This window comes from Paroedura picta, chromosome 8 (genome assembly GCF_049243985.1).
Source record: "Paroedura picta isolate Pp20150507F chromosome 8, Ppicta_v3.0, whole genome shotgun sequence".
Taxonomy (NCBI): Eukaryota; Metazoa; Chordata; class Lepidosauria; order Squamata; family Gekkonidae; genus Paroedura; species Paroedura picta.
Genome location: NC_135376.1, coordinates 6,149,199 through 6,166,219, shown reverse-complemented (window position 1 = coordinate 6,166,219; position 17,021 = coordinate 6,149,199). Strand labels below are relative to the sequence as shown.

The window sequence follows — 17,021 nt, the reverse complement described above, 5'->3', positions numbered from 1 at the left end:
CAATGTAAACAAAAGCATTCTGTTCTCACATTTAACAACGTTTCATTAAGTTCAAGGGAAGACCCAGCCCTAAATATTCCTATCTGGATCCTCTGACAACATGGCCTTACCCTCGGAGCAGTTTTGCTTTTCACGGGACACAGGACGGACGTTAAGAGGAGAAGGAGGGATGTCTTCTGGGGAAGAAAGGGGGGAAAACACAGTAGTTCAAAAAGCTGACCATTTGGGGAGCACCATTTTGTCAGCAGGCTACCTAACAAGTATAAAATTGGCAAAGCTCCAGCAGGCTCACAGTATGCAAAGCGGGAATGACATTGAAATCAGGAGGTACTGTGGAGCAGTATTCTAGATCAGGGGTAGTCAACCTGTGGTCCTCCAGATGTTCATGGACTACAATTCCCATGAGCCTCTGCCAGCAAATGCTGGCAGGGGCTCATGGGAATTGTAGCCCATGAGCATCTGGAGGACCACAGGTTGACTACCCCTGTTCTAGATGGTTAATTCTTGAGCTAGGAGGCAACATCAGGGGAAGGCCTCTGCCTCAGGGGCTAAGGACAGGGCATAGAGGCTGAGGCCTTCCCATGATATTCCCTTCTAGGTTTGAGGATTCAGGGGATTAGTGCTTCTGAATCTGGATGTTCCCCCTCATCACCATGGCTAGTAGCCATTCATAGACCGATCCTCCCCGAATTTATCTAATTCCTGTTTAAACACTGTTTAAAGGCAGCCATCCTGTCCCCTCTCAACCTCCTCCAGGCGGACCTCAGCCTTTCCTAACAGGGCTTGGTCCCCAGGCCCTGGATCATACTTGTCTTTCTCCTCTGCACCCTCTCCATTTTCTCCACATCCTTTTTGATGTGAGGCCTCTGGAATTGTACACAGGACTCTAGGTGCGATCTGGCCAATACGGTATATAGCAGGACTATGAGATCTTGTGATTTTGATGTTGTGCCTCTGTTGATAGAGCCCAAGATTGCATTTGGCTTCTTTACCGCCCAGCACACGGTATGCTTATATTTAGCTCACTGTTGCAGGGTGGTAAGGCAGCCGACATGCTGTCTGAAGCTCTGACCGTGAGGCTGGGAGTTCGATCCCAGCAGCCGGCTCAAAGTTGACTTCCATCCTTCTGAGGTCAGTAAAATGAGTACCCAGCTTGCTGGGGGGTAAACGGTAATGACTGGGGAAGGCACTGGCAAACCACCCCGTATTGAGTCTGCCATGAAAACGCTGGAGGGCGTCACCCCAAGGGTCAGACATGACTCGGTGCTTGCACAGGGGATACCTTTACCTTTAGACAACAACAAACCAAAAGTACCCCAAGATCTCATTCGCATACACTGCTACTCCAAAGTGTCTCTCCCATTCAGTATGCATGCTTCTCATTTTTGTGATCCAGATGTAGAACTGTGTACTTCTCATTGAATTCTGTGGGACTGCACAACAATTTATACTGCACTGCTCAGAAAAGCTCACCAAGCAGCCCGTTCTGTGGGGAAAATTCTCCCCATGGGCTCAGCTGGAGCTCTGCTCTTCTTATTTAGAAACTTATAAGGCCAAAGCTTTTGCAGGTGCCGAGGACTCTTTCATCCAAAGCCCTGGAGCAGGGGTAGTCAAACTGCGGCCCTCCAGATGTCCATGGACTACAATTCCCAGGAGCCCCCTGCCAGCAAATGCTGGCAGGGGGCTCCTGGGAATTGTAGTCCATGGACATCTGGAGGGCCGCAGTTTGACTACCCCTGCCCTGGACCTTTTAACCGCCCAGCTGTGTGTAACTGTATGTTGGAACAAAAGGCCCTTGACTTGGTGATGCCTTTGCATGCATGGCGGGTGCTGCAAAGCTCCTTAGAGAAGTAAAGCAAGACTGCAGACGGACCTGTAGAAATAGGAGCATCGTCCAGGTCCTCTGAGTCCTGCCTCCGTCCCAGACCGGCTGAGTAGCTACGCTGGCGCCGACTGCCCGACCGAGATGTTTGCTGGTGGCTGTACAAGCCCTCTAAGAAGAAGAACATTTTATCAGAACAGTCAGAGATCTGATTCTTTATCACAGTGGGGGTAACATGAGGGCCAGACTAAATGTTGCGGTGTCCATTTTAGAGAAGATTAAATTTGGCCATTTAGCTGAAGAAAAGAGTCAAAGTCCAGTAGCAGGACTAACCTGATCTGTGGCAAGGTAGGAGGATTTGTAAGTCGCTGCTCACTACTTTGAATACAGCTAGAATGTAAGTCCATCAGTCCTTCTGTCTTGGAGTGTGGAATGATTTCCTGACAATGCAGCCTCCTGGACTGAATGGTGACCTAGGTTTCCTGTCTCATTACCAATGCTGATTTCTCCAGGCCGACGACCCCTCTGCAGATCACGCCTGATTCAATCTTGCCTGTTATTGTTATTTACCTACTATGGTCATTTGGCATCTGAAATGACTTTTCTTTCCAAGACAGAAGGACAGACAGACTCACATACTAGCTTGATCTGAAGGAGTGAGCAGTGACTCACAAAAGTTCCTCCCCTACCGCAAATCTTGTTAGTCTCTAAGGACTCTTGTTCTTTTCTACTGCTGCTGCTACTGGACTCTTGCTTTACTGCTACATACAGACTAATACGGCTACCTATCTTGATTTGTCTTTGTTCATTTGGAAAACGCTATGAGAAGAAAAACTGGAAGAGACAACCAGTTTTGTTGTGGACTTATCTGATTTGGGAACAATTTGGAAAACTGTGTGGCCTGCTTCTAGTCCTCTTTAGCCTGTGACTGTTTGAACAGGTGAGGCATCTAGCATTCTCTTCTCCCGGGATAAATGAACCCAGCAAATGCTGCTCCAGAATTTCTGGGGAATTTCTGGGGAGGAAAAACAAAATGTCGTGACTGCAATCTGTTGCTCTCTCAAAATCGTGGGCGTCACTGAAAACAGTTTCTAGGATTCCCGATAGGCTCCTGCCAAAGGGGAATCAAAGCCAAGGAATTCCAGTTCTGCCCTACGTCAAATTGTGCATGTTTATTTTATCTCCGTTTAGAAAAGAGACAACTGGGGGGTGGGGGCATATTGGAGGTTTATAAAATTATGAATGGGATGGAGACAGCTGACAAAGAGAACTTCTTCTCCCTGTAATCAAATACTAGAACCCAAGGGCATCCAAGGAAGCTGGTGGACAGTAGGCTCAGGGCAGACAAAAGGAAAGACTGCTTTACACAGAGAGTGATGAAAATGTGGGATAGCCCCTGTATGATACAGGATGTGGGACTGGATGGACCACTGGTCTGATTCAGCAGGGCTCTTCTGGTGTCCTCACCCTGCTATTGCCTCTCCAGAGGAACTGGCTGGCCCCTGTGCAAGACCCCTGGTCTGACCCAGCAGGGCTCTTCTGATGTTCTTAGGAAGGCCTCAGCCTCTCTGCCCCGTTGCTGGCCCTCCAGAGGAACTGGCTGGCCCCTGTGTGAGACAGGATGCTGGACTAGATAGACCACTGTTCTGATCCAGCAGGGCTCTTCTGATGTCCTTGTGATGGCCTTGGCCTACATGCCCTGTTGTTGGCCCTCCAAAGGAACTGGGTGACCATTGAGACAGGATGCTGTACTAGAGGGACCCCATGGTCTAGTCCAGCAGGGCTCTTCTGATGTTCTTATGAAGGCATCAGCCTCTCTGCCCTGTTGCTGGTTGTCCATATGAACTGGTTGAGACAGGAGGCTGGACTGGAGGGACCCCTGGTCTGATCCAGCAGGGCCATTCTGGTGTTATGTTCCAAGGATCCTTACCTATGCTGCGAACCTCAAGGGCCGAGGGAAAGGTTTCCTGAGTGGAAGAATCCACAGGCATCATGGAGGTATAAACAGAGGCTGTGTTACAAGCCTTGCTGGACTGAATAGCCTTAAGGCGGAATCTCCGTGAGAAACCTGGAAGAGAAAGAATAAGGGGACATATTAAATCGTTTATACCCTCTCTCTCCTCAAGGTTCAAACCAGCTTTCCAGAACTGTTAGAAACATTTCCAAATCAACCAGAATGAAATAACAAACTCCAAACTCTTTCCTCCTCCTTGAAGAAGCATTCAAAGACACCCGAGTAAGCTTCACAGTCATAAGGAAAGAGGTCCCAGTGTAGATGAACAACTGGAAGCAGAATGCAGGAATAAAAGGACTTATGGAAGGCAGCGGGGACTGGTATTAGAACCACTGCTTTTAATTTGTAAACGATCTGAAATTGCGGGTATTAAATATACTAGATAGGCTGATTCTGTGAAGGTTCAAGGGGGTGGCAGGTGACAGTGGATGAGCGAAAGGGTTGTGAGTGTCCTGCACAGTGCAGGGGGTTGGACTAGATGACCCAGGAGGTCCCTTCCAAATCTAGGATTCTAGGATTCTATGAAAGTTGTGACCTTTTTATATAACTGCATCACAGAGGCATGGAAAACTAGGTATGTTGCCCCAAATCCAGCATCAATAGCCTACCATCTTCTGTGGTTGTGATTTTCCATTTAAAAATGACAACAGGTGTCTAGCTCCTCTGGCTTCAGACCTATGCCTGAATATCTCTGAGCAGAACAGAAAAGGGTTGTCAGGTGGAGAACTCAACGCTCTGAACAGCCGCTCTGTCCTCTCCCTATGGGAAACCAAACTAAAATGACATTTAAAAAAAAGACACCCATATGTACCAATTAGATTTGCTTGCAGAAGTTGGCCTTTCTTGTTATGCAAGTTGGACTATCCCCCCCCCCTCCCAGTACAGCATATACACTGCAAGGATGGCCAAACTCTGGTTCTGGACTACAATTCCCATAAGTCCCTGGGAATTGTAGTCCATGGACATCTGGAGAGCCACAGTTTGGCCACCTCTGCACTAGGGTGCAGCAACTGAAGGGCTTAGATCCCAATTCAGCCATTAGAGCAGGGGTAGTCAACCTGTGGCCCTCCAGATGTTCATGGACTACAATTCCCATGAGCCCCTGCCAGCAAATGCTGGCAGGGGATCATGGGAATTGTAGTCCATGGACATCTGGAGGACCACAGGTTGACTACCCCTGCATTAGAGGAATACCAGTTGACCCTCCAGAATGCCGACCCAGAGGCTAGAAAGACAAAACAGGACCTTGTTGGTTGTGACTCTATGACCTGTTTGCAGTCAGCTTTGCAGGACATGTAGGAGGGTCCCTCCAGCTCTTCCTGACTTTGCCCCCACCCCGTGAAACAAGCCACTGACCAGAGCTACACGCAGACCCCAGGGTGAAAGGCAGATTGTCTGGCAAAAGATTTTTGTAAAGGTTATTGCATGCTGTGGGGGGTGCCTTCAGCCTGCAGAGATCTGTCATTCGAGCCTGTTTGTGGCTAGTCCCGTTATCATCCAAGGCCATCTTTATTCCCTTGTTATGGAAAAAAACCCTGTGTGTTTGTGTTGAAAAAGAAGAGTTGGTTCATATATGCTGCTTTTCTCTACCCAAAGGAGTCTCAAAGCGGCTTACAGTCGCCTTCCCTTTCCTCTCCCCACAACAGACTCCCTGTGAGGTGGGTGAGGCTGAGAGAGCCCTGATATTCTTGCTCGGTCAAAACAGCTTTATCAGTGCTGTGGGGAGCCCAAGATCACCCAGCTGGCTGCATGTGGGGGAGTGCAGATTCAAACCCGGTGTGCCAGATTAGAAGTCCACACTCCTAACCACTACACCAAACTGGCTTCCAGATTCCACTGAGAATAGCACCTGACAGAGTACTTAGATCTAGTGATCAGAATTTGCTCAGGATCCCTGGTATAAGAGCCATCTCTTTTTCTCGTGAGTCCTGTGTTGTATTGAATAAAATTCGCATTTGACCTTTTTATAAACTTCTACAATAAACCTAAATTATTTTTTAGTAAAATGTCTTGTTTATTTGCATGCTTTGCCCTGGAAATCCCCAAGCTCCACTGGTTCTGAACCATGACACTCACCATTTTCTAGCTCCGCTTCTCTCTGGGCGACATTCTCATTATCTCGGATGACAGAGCTCGCCGTCAAGTGATGAAGCAGCTTGTCCCAAGCCTTGCTTGGCTGGCACTGTTTGGACGGCTCCTCTTTGGACTGGGTCTCTCGGGGAAGGAGCAGGGAGTCCAAGCTGGCAGTCAGCTCCCAGGAGACGGGCTTCCCCGCGCTCAGCGCGTGGATCACAATCTGGCACCGGAGGGATGGCGGAGCGCTTCCCTCACTCCCCCCTTGCTCGCCGGGTGAGGGGCTGAAAAAGTACGGAGGCTCCAAGAGAGTGTCCCAGTCTAGGTGAGCTGGGGACAGTAAGTTACCTAGGAGACAGGAAGGCATGGGGAGGTGGGGAAAAGGACAGAGAACATTATAAAGACATTGGCGGGCCATACATGCTTGGCATGTGAAAGTGCTGGAAGAAAGGGACTATCAACGTTGCACAGACTTTGGTGTCTTGAAGAGGGTGGTAGAGAGTTAGCATAGGGGTAGACACGGACCTGCTTTAGGAGGCCTAGGACTGATCCTGCGTTGAGCAGGGGGGTGGACTAGATGGCCTGTATGGCCCTTTCCAACTCTATGGTTCTATGATTCTATGGCCTGTATGGCCCCTTCCAACTCTATGATTCTATGACCTTTCCTTTGTCCACTCCTGCTGCTGTATCTGAATTACGCAGAATCTCTCAGGGGTTCCTTCCTTCCGGGCACTTCCCTTCTCTCTCTGTTTCGTCAGTCCTTGCTCACTTCTTCAGGTATCTTCAGGTATCTGAAGAAGTGAGCAGCGACTCCTGAAAGCTCCTCCTTCATGGAGGAGACATCTATCAATGGCTATTAGCCATGGTGACTGAGGGGGAACCTCCATATTCAGAGGCAGTCCGCCTCTACATCCCAGAGCCGGGATGCAATATCAGGGGAAGACCTCAAACTCTCTGCCCTGTGGTTGGCCCTCCAGAGGAAATGGTTGGCCACTGAGTGAGACGGGATTTTGGACTAGAGGGACTACTGGGCTGATCCAACAGAGCTTTTCTAATGTTCTTATGAAGGGCTTGGTCTCTCTGCCCTGTTGTTGGCCCTCCAGAGGAACAGGTTGGCCATTGAGATGAGATGCTGGACTAGAGGGACTACTAGGCTGATCCAGCAGGGCTCTTCTGATGTTCTTATGAAAGCCTTGGCCCTGTTGATGGCCCTCCAGAGGAACAGGTTGGCCATTGAGTGAGATGAGGTACTGGACTAGAGGGACCCTTGGTCTGACCCAGCAGGGCTATTCTGATGTTCTTATGAAGGCCTTGGCCCTGTTGTTGGCCCTCCGGAGGAACTGGTTGGCCACTGGCTGAGACAGGATGCTGGACTAGAGGGACCCCTGGGCTGCTCCAGTGCAGTTTTTCTCATGTTCTTCTGCACCCCCAACATTCTACTTTCTCCATCACTCACTGGAATCAGCAATGCTCTTTCGCATCTTCTGCAGTTCAGGCCCAATTTCATCTAGTTTCCCTTCCAGGGACCGGTTCCGCTTCTGGGAGACTTTCTCCAGGGCCCGGCGCAGCCGATGGGCATCCAGTTCGCCATGTGGGGATGAGAAGCTGCGTCCAGACAGGGCAGCTCGGGCCAGAACTTTGTTCCTTCGAACCAACTCTTCTGAACTCAGGGCCACTGATACCTGCAGGAGAGCACAGGCCACGCTGTGGAAATACTTGGAAACCACTCCTAAGACCATTGCATGCAATAAGAGGACCTTCTTTTACAAAAATGCAGTGCTAGTTCTATTGTATTCATTCACCTAGGAACTGCCTGCAAGTACTCTCTCAGGTGTGCCCCACCTTATCTTCTGTAATGTATTTTTCTGAAGGGCCTTTTTAGTGGTAGCCCCATGGCTAGGGAACAGCCTCCCCAGAACGAAGAAGAGTTGGTTCTTATATGCCGCTTTTCTCTACTTGAAGGAGTCTCAAAGCGGCTTACATTCCCCTTCCCTTTCCTCTCCCCACAAAAGACACTCTGTCCCTCACTCTCAATCTAGAGACAGCTGGGGTGAATCTGCACTGGGCTTTTTATCCCCAGTGAACCCAAATTAAAGAAAGTAATCTACATGTTATTCGATTTCCATTTTGATATTTAGCGCTTTACATTTTCCCTTTGCAATGTCTATGATTGATCTGCGGCGACACCACCTTTCCCCCGCGATATCCAGGAGCAGATAGAACTTGCTACATTTGAGGAAACCGCTCCAAGAACACCAGTATTAAGTATTGATCATTGCATTTAGCTGGATTAACTTCCTATCCTGTGCCTCTAACGCTGTTGACCCTCCAGAGGAACTAGTTGGCCATTGTGCGAGACAGGATGCTGGACTAGAGGGAATGCACAGAGAATGAAGGGAAGTGACCCTGGAAGCTTTTAGGAAATTGTCAAGGGGTGGAGTCAGAACAGAGGGAGGGGATATAAGGAAAACTTGGAGAGAAGGTAGCAGTGGATGAAAACCCAAAGAGCTATAGCTAGGCTGTTTATTAGGTGGAGGTCCCAAGGGAGTGTCCAGGACCTTACCCATTAGGAAAACCCCTCCTGCAAGGGAAGGACAGACAGCAACAGCAACCCACCCCATCACAGAGGGCAGCTTCCATTCGCCTCACCTTAGTCCCAGCTCCTTGCTGAGTCTGTGGAATGGGAGCAGACTTGGTGGAAGAATTGCAGAGAGATACACTCTTCTGGCCTTGCTGAGAGCAGCCTTCAAGGGCCTGGGAGCCTCCCTCTGGGGGTATGTCTCTGGAGCCAGTGGACTCGCTGCTGGTGGAGCTGTGGGAGAGCAGGCCTTGGCTGCGGTCAGTGCTGACGGAGCAGTGGGTGAGCACATACTGTTCCTGGATGTAGGAGGGCTGGTAAATGCGCTTCCAGATGTCTCCACCTGAAATGAGAGCACCCCCCCTCCCCCGGTTAAGGAGAAGTCTGGGCCACAGGAAAGGCAAGAGAAGAAAAGGGAGCTTCCAGGATTTACGGCATACCACACAGCTTTCCCACATCCCTATGTTCACCACAAATGGCAGGGACTGAACCAAGGGCCTCCAGTGGGGTTTCCATTCACTCACTGTTGGTGGGAGACCTCCAGGCAATTGCAGCCCTTGCCCCACTGATGCTCAGCTGATTGCTGGGTGGGAAGTGGGGTGTAAGGGGGGAGTGTGTCCTGGGGTGAAATATTTAAATGAAAAATAAGCCCTTGACTACTTGATGGAAGTTCTGACCATAAGAGAGTCGGATGACTCCTAGAGCTACCCAGAAGTGACAAGAGTAGCTCTAGCAATTGCCAGAAACTCTATGGCAGTGGTCCCCAACCTTTTTATCACCAGGGACCACTCAACACTGGGGACCACTCACTGGGGACCACTCAACGCCTTTTACTAAGGCCCGGTGGGGGGGGGTTAGTTTACTCCTCTACTCTCAACCACTGCCCTAACGCTCTCTGGTCGCTATGGTAATGTTTAAACATCCCTTCAAAATAAGATACAGACACGCCACAACAATGAAGTGCGTTGTAAAGGGCTGTGGGGGATGAAGTAAAGGTCCGGGGGGGGGGGGAGAAGGCGTCCTTCGGGGCCCACCTCCAATTAGTCGAAGGACCACATGTGGTCCGTGGCCCACAGGTTGGGGATCGCTACTCTATGGCACTCTTACCATAGAGTTTCTGGAGATTACTAGAGCTACCTTTGTCACTTCCAGGTAGCTCTAGAAATCACTAGGAACTCTATGGTCAGAACTTCTAGGAAGCTGACATGAACCTATTTAGCTTTTTAAATTTTCTCCTGGGACACTGCCCCCCACCCCTGCCACAACCCTTCCACTGTTTACCTAGCCTCCACCCCGCCAAGGACTAGCTAAGACTCCTCATCATGGAATTCACTTTTATCGTTTCTTGGTAGTGAATCAGAAGCAACATTTGCACAGTCTTGGTCTATCACTAACAAGCCCCAAAGCAGAGGTTCCTAACAGGGTGCCCGAGGGTGGCACGGCACTCACTGATACCTTTCCTGGCATCCACCCCAGTGTTTTTAGAAAGTGGGCATGGCCAGGTGAGATTTCCACCCAGCAGGACTTCTGTTTGGCCACTGGAGATATGATTGGTTGTGCAGATTAATAGTGGCTGGACAGATACTTATCAGGGATCCTTTGGGCCAGGGGTAGTCAACCTGTGGTCCTCCAGATGTTCATGGACTACAATTCCCATGAGCCCCTGCCAGCAAATGCTGGCAGGAGCTCATGGGAATTGTAGTCCATGAACATCTGGAGGACCACAGGTTGACTACCCCTGCTTTAGGCTGATCCTGCATTGAGCAGGGGGTTGGCCTAGATGGCCAAGATGGCCATCTCTGTGTGTGTGTGGTTGGCTCTGCCCCATAGTGGCCATTTCAGGGTAGCACCCACCTTTCTGTTTCAGAATCCAAAAAGCCTGGAAACCCCAGCCCCAATCAGTCACATCCTGCTCTAAACTGAACAGTTTATCAGGGGTGCACTTACTCTTTGTGGACTCTTCTGTGCCCCCAGCAGAGAACTCCAAGGATATCTCTCGGGAGATTTCATGAAGGGCTTTATAAATGTCTTGGCTCTCTCCAGGCGGTTGCAAATGGGCCGCTTCTTGACCTATGACCTCCTCCTGGGACTGGAACACTGACCCTGTAGAGCCCTTGGACAGACTCCGGCAGAGCTGCTCCCTGCCCTGGGAGAGAAAAAGGACAAAAATATCTTATGGCTGGCATTAGGTGCTCATACGTGAGTGTTCTACAGAGGAGGAAAAAAGCAGCATTAGGGTACCTGCCTCACCTCGTTGCTAACTAACTGATGCTCCTTGTAAATGGCCACAGAAGTTCCATCACAGTATTCACCTGCCTCGGGGTGGGGGAAGTCCCACTTACACTGCAGCCAACTTATGGTGACCCCGTAGGGTTTTCACGGCAGGAGACTTTCAGAGGTGGTTGGTCATTGCCTGCCTCTGCACACAGACGTCCTTGGTGGGTCTCCCATCCAAGGTCTACCCGAGGGGGACCCGCTTAACTTCCAAAATCAGACAAGATAGAGCTAGCTTGGACTGTCAAGGTCAGGAGAGACAGTCACAGCTGATTTATTGAAAAATAAAATAAATAAATAAAAGTCACAACTCTAAACTGGACAGCTACCCCATAATGCAGGCTTTTGCAACCAGGGTTTTGTGAAACCCCGGGGTTTCTTGACAGTCCTGGAAGGGTTTCCAAAATGGGAGGGAGTTAATTAATTTTATATATTCATTATTTATGAATTGGAGTTATACGTCACCACTCCCAAAACCAGCCACCCAGTTTTATATATATATATATATATATATATATATATATATATATATATATATATATATATATATATATATATATATATATATATATATATATATATATATATATATATATATATATATATATATATATATATATATATATATATATATATATATATATATATATATATATATATATATATATATATATATATATATATATATATATATATATATATATATATATATATATATATATATATATATATATATATATATATATATATATATATATATATATATATATATATATATATATATATATATATGGTTGGGAAGCATAGCTGGGTCTACGCCCATCTCTCTCTCTCTCTCTCTCTCTCTTTATATATATATAATATTTAACAATTCTCTCTCTCTCTCTCTCTCTCTCTCTATATATATATATATAATATTTAACAATTCTCTCTCTCTCTCTCTCTCTCTCTCTCTCTCTTTATATATATATAATATTTAACAATTCTCTCTCTCTCTCTCTCTCTCTCTCTCTCTCTCTCTTTATATATATATAATATTTAACAATTCTCTCTCTCTATATATATATATATAAATAATATTTAACAATTCTCTCTCTCTCTCTCTCTCTCTCTCTGTGTGTGTATATATATATATATATATATATATATATATAAAGAGAGAGAGAGAGAGAGAGAATTGTTAAATATTTATCAGATGATATGACCATATATGGTCATGTTGATCCACCTCCCAAAATAGCTAATGATGGGCCTGGAGGGGATGGGAAGGGGAGGGGCCCCAGATGGGCGTAGACCCAGCTATGCTTCCCAACCATATTCTACATGATCGCACCACCCTACAGAAAGGTTTTCAAAAGTCAAGGCTATTCAGGTGTCTTGCCATTGCCTACCTCTGTGTAGCAACTCTGAACTTCCCTGGTGATCTCCCATCCAAGAGCTACCCAGGGAGGACCCTACTTAACTTCCAGAATCTGACAAGGGTGGGCTACTCTGGGCCATGTGGGTTATGGCATGGGGAAAGTAGCAGCAAGTAAGGAGTAAATCCTTTTATATGTGGCAGGGGCTCATGGGAATTGTAGTCTATGAACCTCTGGAGGACCACAGGTTGACTACCCCTGCTTTAAGGGGTACGGCCTGCAGACTATACCAACATGTGTAGTTTATAAGGAGCCTGTCCTGCTGGATAGCCAACACTAGCCCACTGGCGTCAGATCTCAGAAGCTAAGCTGGGTCTGCCCTGCTTAATATTTGGATGGGAAACCGCCAAGGAAGTGCAGGGTCATTGCGCAGAGGCAGGCAATGGCAAACCACCCCTGTGCTTCTCTTGCCTTGAAAACCTTAAAGGGTCACCATAAATCAGTTGCAAATTGTTGCCACTTTTCACCACCCATTAAAGGGGGAGGACATTATTTGTCTGGCCAGGTGGTGACTCTACCGAGGAGGGTGGTACATCTGTGTCAGGACTATACCACTCCGGACTGCATGCAGGGAATCATATGGGTTAGGGCATGGGTAGACAACCTGTGGTCCTGCAGATGTCCATGGACTACAATTCCCATGAGCCCCTGCCAGCAAACTCTGGCAGGGGCTTATGGGAATTGTAGTCCATGCACATCTGGAGGACCACAGGTTGACTACCCCTGGATTAGGGCATCCTCGTGAGAAACTATTCCCTGCGCGTAATAAACCAAGTCTGTCCAAGAGAAGTCTAGGCTAGAATACTTCGGCCCGATGGCTCATTTAATAAGGTCACCCCTGAATGGATGCTCAGTTATTGCCTTCTTGTCCCGGAAGCTGGCAATATGGTAGAGCGTGCAGTAGCTGATGAGCCGGTCTCCAGGATACAAGGCCGCAATCTCGTTGGGCGACAGCAGGGCTTCCATGGTGTCAGGCACATACCAGTCGATTGTGATGTCACTCACAGCCGGCTCAATGGCTTTCTTCAAAGACTTCATCAGCTGGGGGGAGGAAATGGGAGTCTTTATTGTTGGGATCTAGTTTCTCACCACTGTACTGTTATTGAGAACGGGGTTCTGAGACCGTTCTGAGACCGGGAGCGCACAGACTGAAGAATGCTTTTTCCCGATTCAAACGTGAGAATACAGCAATAAGAGTGGTGGGTCTTGGAATACTATTCCAAAAATGTGGGCTCCATATTATTCATATATAGAAAACACATGTTAGTTGGAGCATCACTTACAGGATTTTGTTTTACCACCTAGCAAGCCCTAATGTTGTATTTTTTTACTGGATAAGTGCCTTTTGACTTACTTGACCACTGAGGAAGACCTTTAGGTCTGGTCTTTGTTCCTCATATGTTTCATGTGGATAGATTCCAATGGGTAGCCGTGTTGGTCAGAAGTAGCACAATAAAATCAGAGTCCAGTAGCACCTTTGAGACCAAAAAAGAATTATTCAGGGCATGAGCTTTTGAGTGCAAGCACTCGAAAGCTCATGCCTTGAATAAATCTTGGTTGGTCATAAAGGTGCTACTGGACTCTGATTTTATGTTTCATGTGTTATTGTTGATTGTTTTTCCCAATATATATAACTGAGATGTTATCAGTGCTTTTAACTTTTATTATTTGCACGCAACCAAAATAAAGATTCGTATTTTAAACAAAAACACTTTTTCTTGGCTACTTCACCTTTTAGTTTCCTAACTTGTCAGGTTGGGTTTTTGTTTCCCTTTTATAGCTATTTATTATCTAATTTCTCATCACGGATTGTTGTTGAGAGCTAGAACTGAGTCCAGGGTGTAAACTGCACGGAGCTTTTATTCCAACCCCAGATCGATTCAGTCCCTGCCCTCTACACAGAATTCGATTTCAGTTTGGATTTTGGGTGATTTAAATTTTCCTTCTGCAGCAAGAAGGATTGATCTGGAGTGACCCTACTTTTATTGTGCGATAACTCAGACTGCTTTTAAGCCTGAATATCCAGCTTGGGAAAGAAAGCTCCGGATTGGGAAAGCAAGCTCCGTGGTAGAGAACCTCTGATAGGCTACACCTGGTCATGTGTCATGCTTGCCTTAAAGGAGAAGCCCCTAATTTCTCTCAACTTCTGTCGGTCCTGGATTTTTCCTCCCTCCTCTGCCTTTTTCCATCCTCTTCCCCTCCCCTCCAAGAAAAGAAAGAGGCTCCCTGCTTGGCTCCTCTCCCCCCCTTCAAGAAAAGAAAGAAAGAGGCTTGGCTCCCCCCACACCTTCTGAGCCTCCCTAACCACGTGCAGAAGACTTTCCTGTTTCAATGGGGGGGGGGGGGGAGAGGAAGAATCGAGTTCAAAGCGATCTGAATTCAACAGGATTGACAATGGAATAAAGAAAGTAAGTGCAGACTCTGCCCTTGAGCACACTTACTGAATAATATTACACTTTCAAAGAGTAATGAGAGACCAACAAGGGCCAGTGTGGTGGTTAAGATTTGCAGCTTCTAATCTGGCGAGCCGGGTTTGATTCCCTACTCCTCCACATGCAGGCAGCTGGCTGACCTTGGGCTCATCACAGTTCTCTTAGGGCTGTTTTCACAGAGCGGTCCTGTCAGAGCTCTCTCCGCCTCACCTCCCTCACAGGGTGTCTGTTGCGGGGAGAGGAAGGGAAGGTGATTCTAAGCCGCTTTGAGACACCTTCGAGCCGTGAAAAGCACAATATAAAAGCCAACTCTTCTTACTCTTCTATGGGGTATAAGGTTTTGAGATTCCTTCATCAGAAATAGGTATAAATGGAACTCCCTGAGTCCTTATATCCCAGTCCCTGTATCTTTGCATCCAGACTCCCTTCTTTGTAGCATCCCTCCTGCCTTCTGAATGGGATATAAGGACTCCAGGATTCCATTCCTACTTATATCTGATGAAGGGAGCTTTGACACTTGAAAGCTCATACCCCAAGAAATCTTGTTGGTTTCTTAGATGTGATTGGACTCAAATCTAGTTCTTCTACTGCAGACTGACAGAGCTACCCTCCAGAAGCAACACTGCTTTTCTAGAGAATTTTTGAATGCTGCATTCTCTGAGGTCAGACTTGAGATCAAACTGTCAGAATCAAATGGCCAGTATTTGAAATGCAGCCATAGAAGTGTTTGTACAAGTCCAGAGATAAAAGGAAAACTGGCCCAATCTTCAAACTTCATATTTGTGTATGCAACCAAGGGAATTCGCAAAACACCGGAAGGACAAGGAGAGATGGATTAAAATGCAAGTGCAGTCAAAATAAAAATAGCACAGTGTGCTCATGTCATGCCTAGTCCCCTTCCCGATTCTGTAAGAAACACTTTGGGATTTTCTGCATTCTCCATTTACTCACTGTTAAGTTTAAAACGACAGGGCAGTACACTGGAAATAAAGCTGTTGTTACTGAATTGACCAGTAGAGTGAGCAAAACACCTGCAGAACAAGGAAGAGCCTCTCAAAAGAAAAGAAAAAACGTAGAGAATAAAATGAGAATGAAGTAAAACTGTTTCTACATTAGGTTTTCCCCCTTCAAGGATCGCTGCCTTGTTGTGGCAAGGGGGCTTGCGTAGTTCAGTGAAGCTATGAGCTATGCCGTGCAGGGCCACCCAAGACGGACAGGTCATAGCTGAGAGCTCTGACAAAAGGTGATCCACTGGAGAAGGCAATGGCAAACCACTCCAGTATCTTTGCCATGAAAACTCTATGGACAGTTCCAATAGGCATAACGATATGACGCTGGAAGATGAGCCCCTCAGGTCGGAAGGTGTCCAATATGCTACTGGGGATGAGCAGACGGCTAGTACGAGTAGCGCCAGAATGAATGAAGCGGCTGGGCCAAAGCCGAAAGGACGCTCAGTTGTGGAAGTAACTGGTGGCGAAAAGACAGTCCGATGCTGTAAAGATTTTTATTCCATAGGAACCTGGAACGTCAGATCCATGAATCAAGGCAAGCTGGACGTGGTTAAACAAGAAATGAGAAGACTGAACATCGACATTTTAGGAATCAGTGAACTAAAATGGACAGGAATGGGTGAATTTAATTCAGATGACCATCAGGTATACTACTGTGGACAAAAATCTCGCAGAAGAAATGGAGTAGCATTCATAATCAATAAGAGAGTAGGAAAAGCAGTCTTGGGATACAATCCCCAAAATGACAGAATGATCTCAGTTCGAATCCAAGGCAAACCATTCAACATCACAGTGATCCAGGTCTACGCCCCAACCACTGCTGCTGAAGAGGATGAAGTTGATCAGTTCTATGAAGCCCTACAACACCTTCTAGAAGCAACGCCCAAAAATGATGTGCTTATCATCATGGGGGATTGGAATGCTAAAGTAGGAAGCCAAAAGATAACCGGGATAACAGGCAAGTTTGGCCTTGGAGTACAAAATGAAGCAGGGCACAGGCTGGTAGAATTTTGTCAAGAGAATACAATGGTCATAGCAAACACTCTTTTCCAGCAACCCAAGAGACGACTCTACACATGGACATCACCAGACGGTCAACACAGAAATCAGATTGACTATGTGCTCTGCAGCCAAAGATGGAAAAGTTCTATCCAGTCAATAAAAACAAGACCAGGAGCTGATTGTGGTTCAGATTATGAGCTTCTTGTTGCAAAATTTAGGCTTAAATTGAAGAAAGTAGGGAAAAGCACTAGGCCACTCAGGTATGAACTAAATCATATCCCTGACGAATACACAGTGGAGGTGACAAATAGATTTAAGGAATTAGATCTGATAGACAGAGTGCCTGAAGAACTATGGACGGAGGTTCGCAACATTGTACAAGAGGTAGCAACTAAAAC

The 17,021-nt window shown here is 47.0% G+C and overlaps 1 protein-coding gene across 4 annotated transcripts in view; it reads right to left on the bottom strand.

The window, feature by feature from the left end:
* Positions 1–17,021, bottom strand: part of VWA5B2 (von Willebrand factor A domain containing 5B2) — a 62,304-nt gene that overhangs the window by 3,033 nt on the left and 42,250 nt on the right. For 3 of the 4 annotated variants that reach the window (XM_077348210.1, XM_077348209.1, XM_077348211.1), the window contains 8 exons: positions 13,041–13,220; positions 10,435–10,633; positions 8,559–8,830; positions 7,366–7,591; positions 5,913–6,257; positions 3,753–3,890; positions 1,874–1,993; positions 111–176 (listed from right to left, as the gene is read on the bottom strand). In XM_077348210.1, coding sequence (XP_077204325.1) covers positions 111–176; positions 1,874–1,993; positions 3,753–3,890; positions 5,913–6,257; positions 7,366–7,591; positions 8,559–8,830; positions 10,435–10,633; positions 13,041–13,220 — 1,546 coding nt within the window. The remainder of the gene's footprint in view (positions 1–110; positions 177–1,873; positions 1,994–3,752; positions 3,891–5,912; positions 6,258–7,365; positions 7,592–8,558; positions 8,831–10,434; positions 10,634–13,040; positions 13,221–17,021) is intronic. The other variant, XM_077348212.1, reaches the window with a different exon arrangement.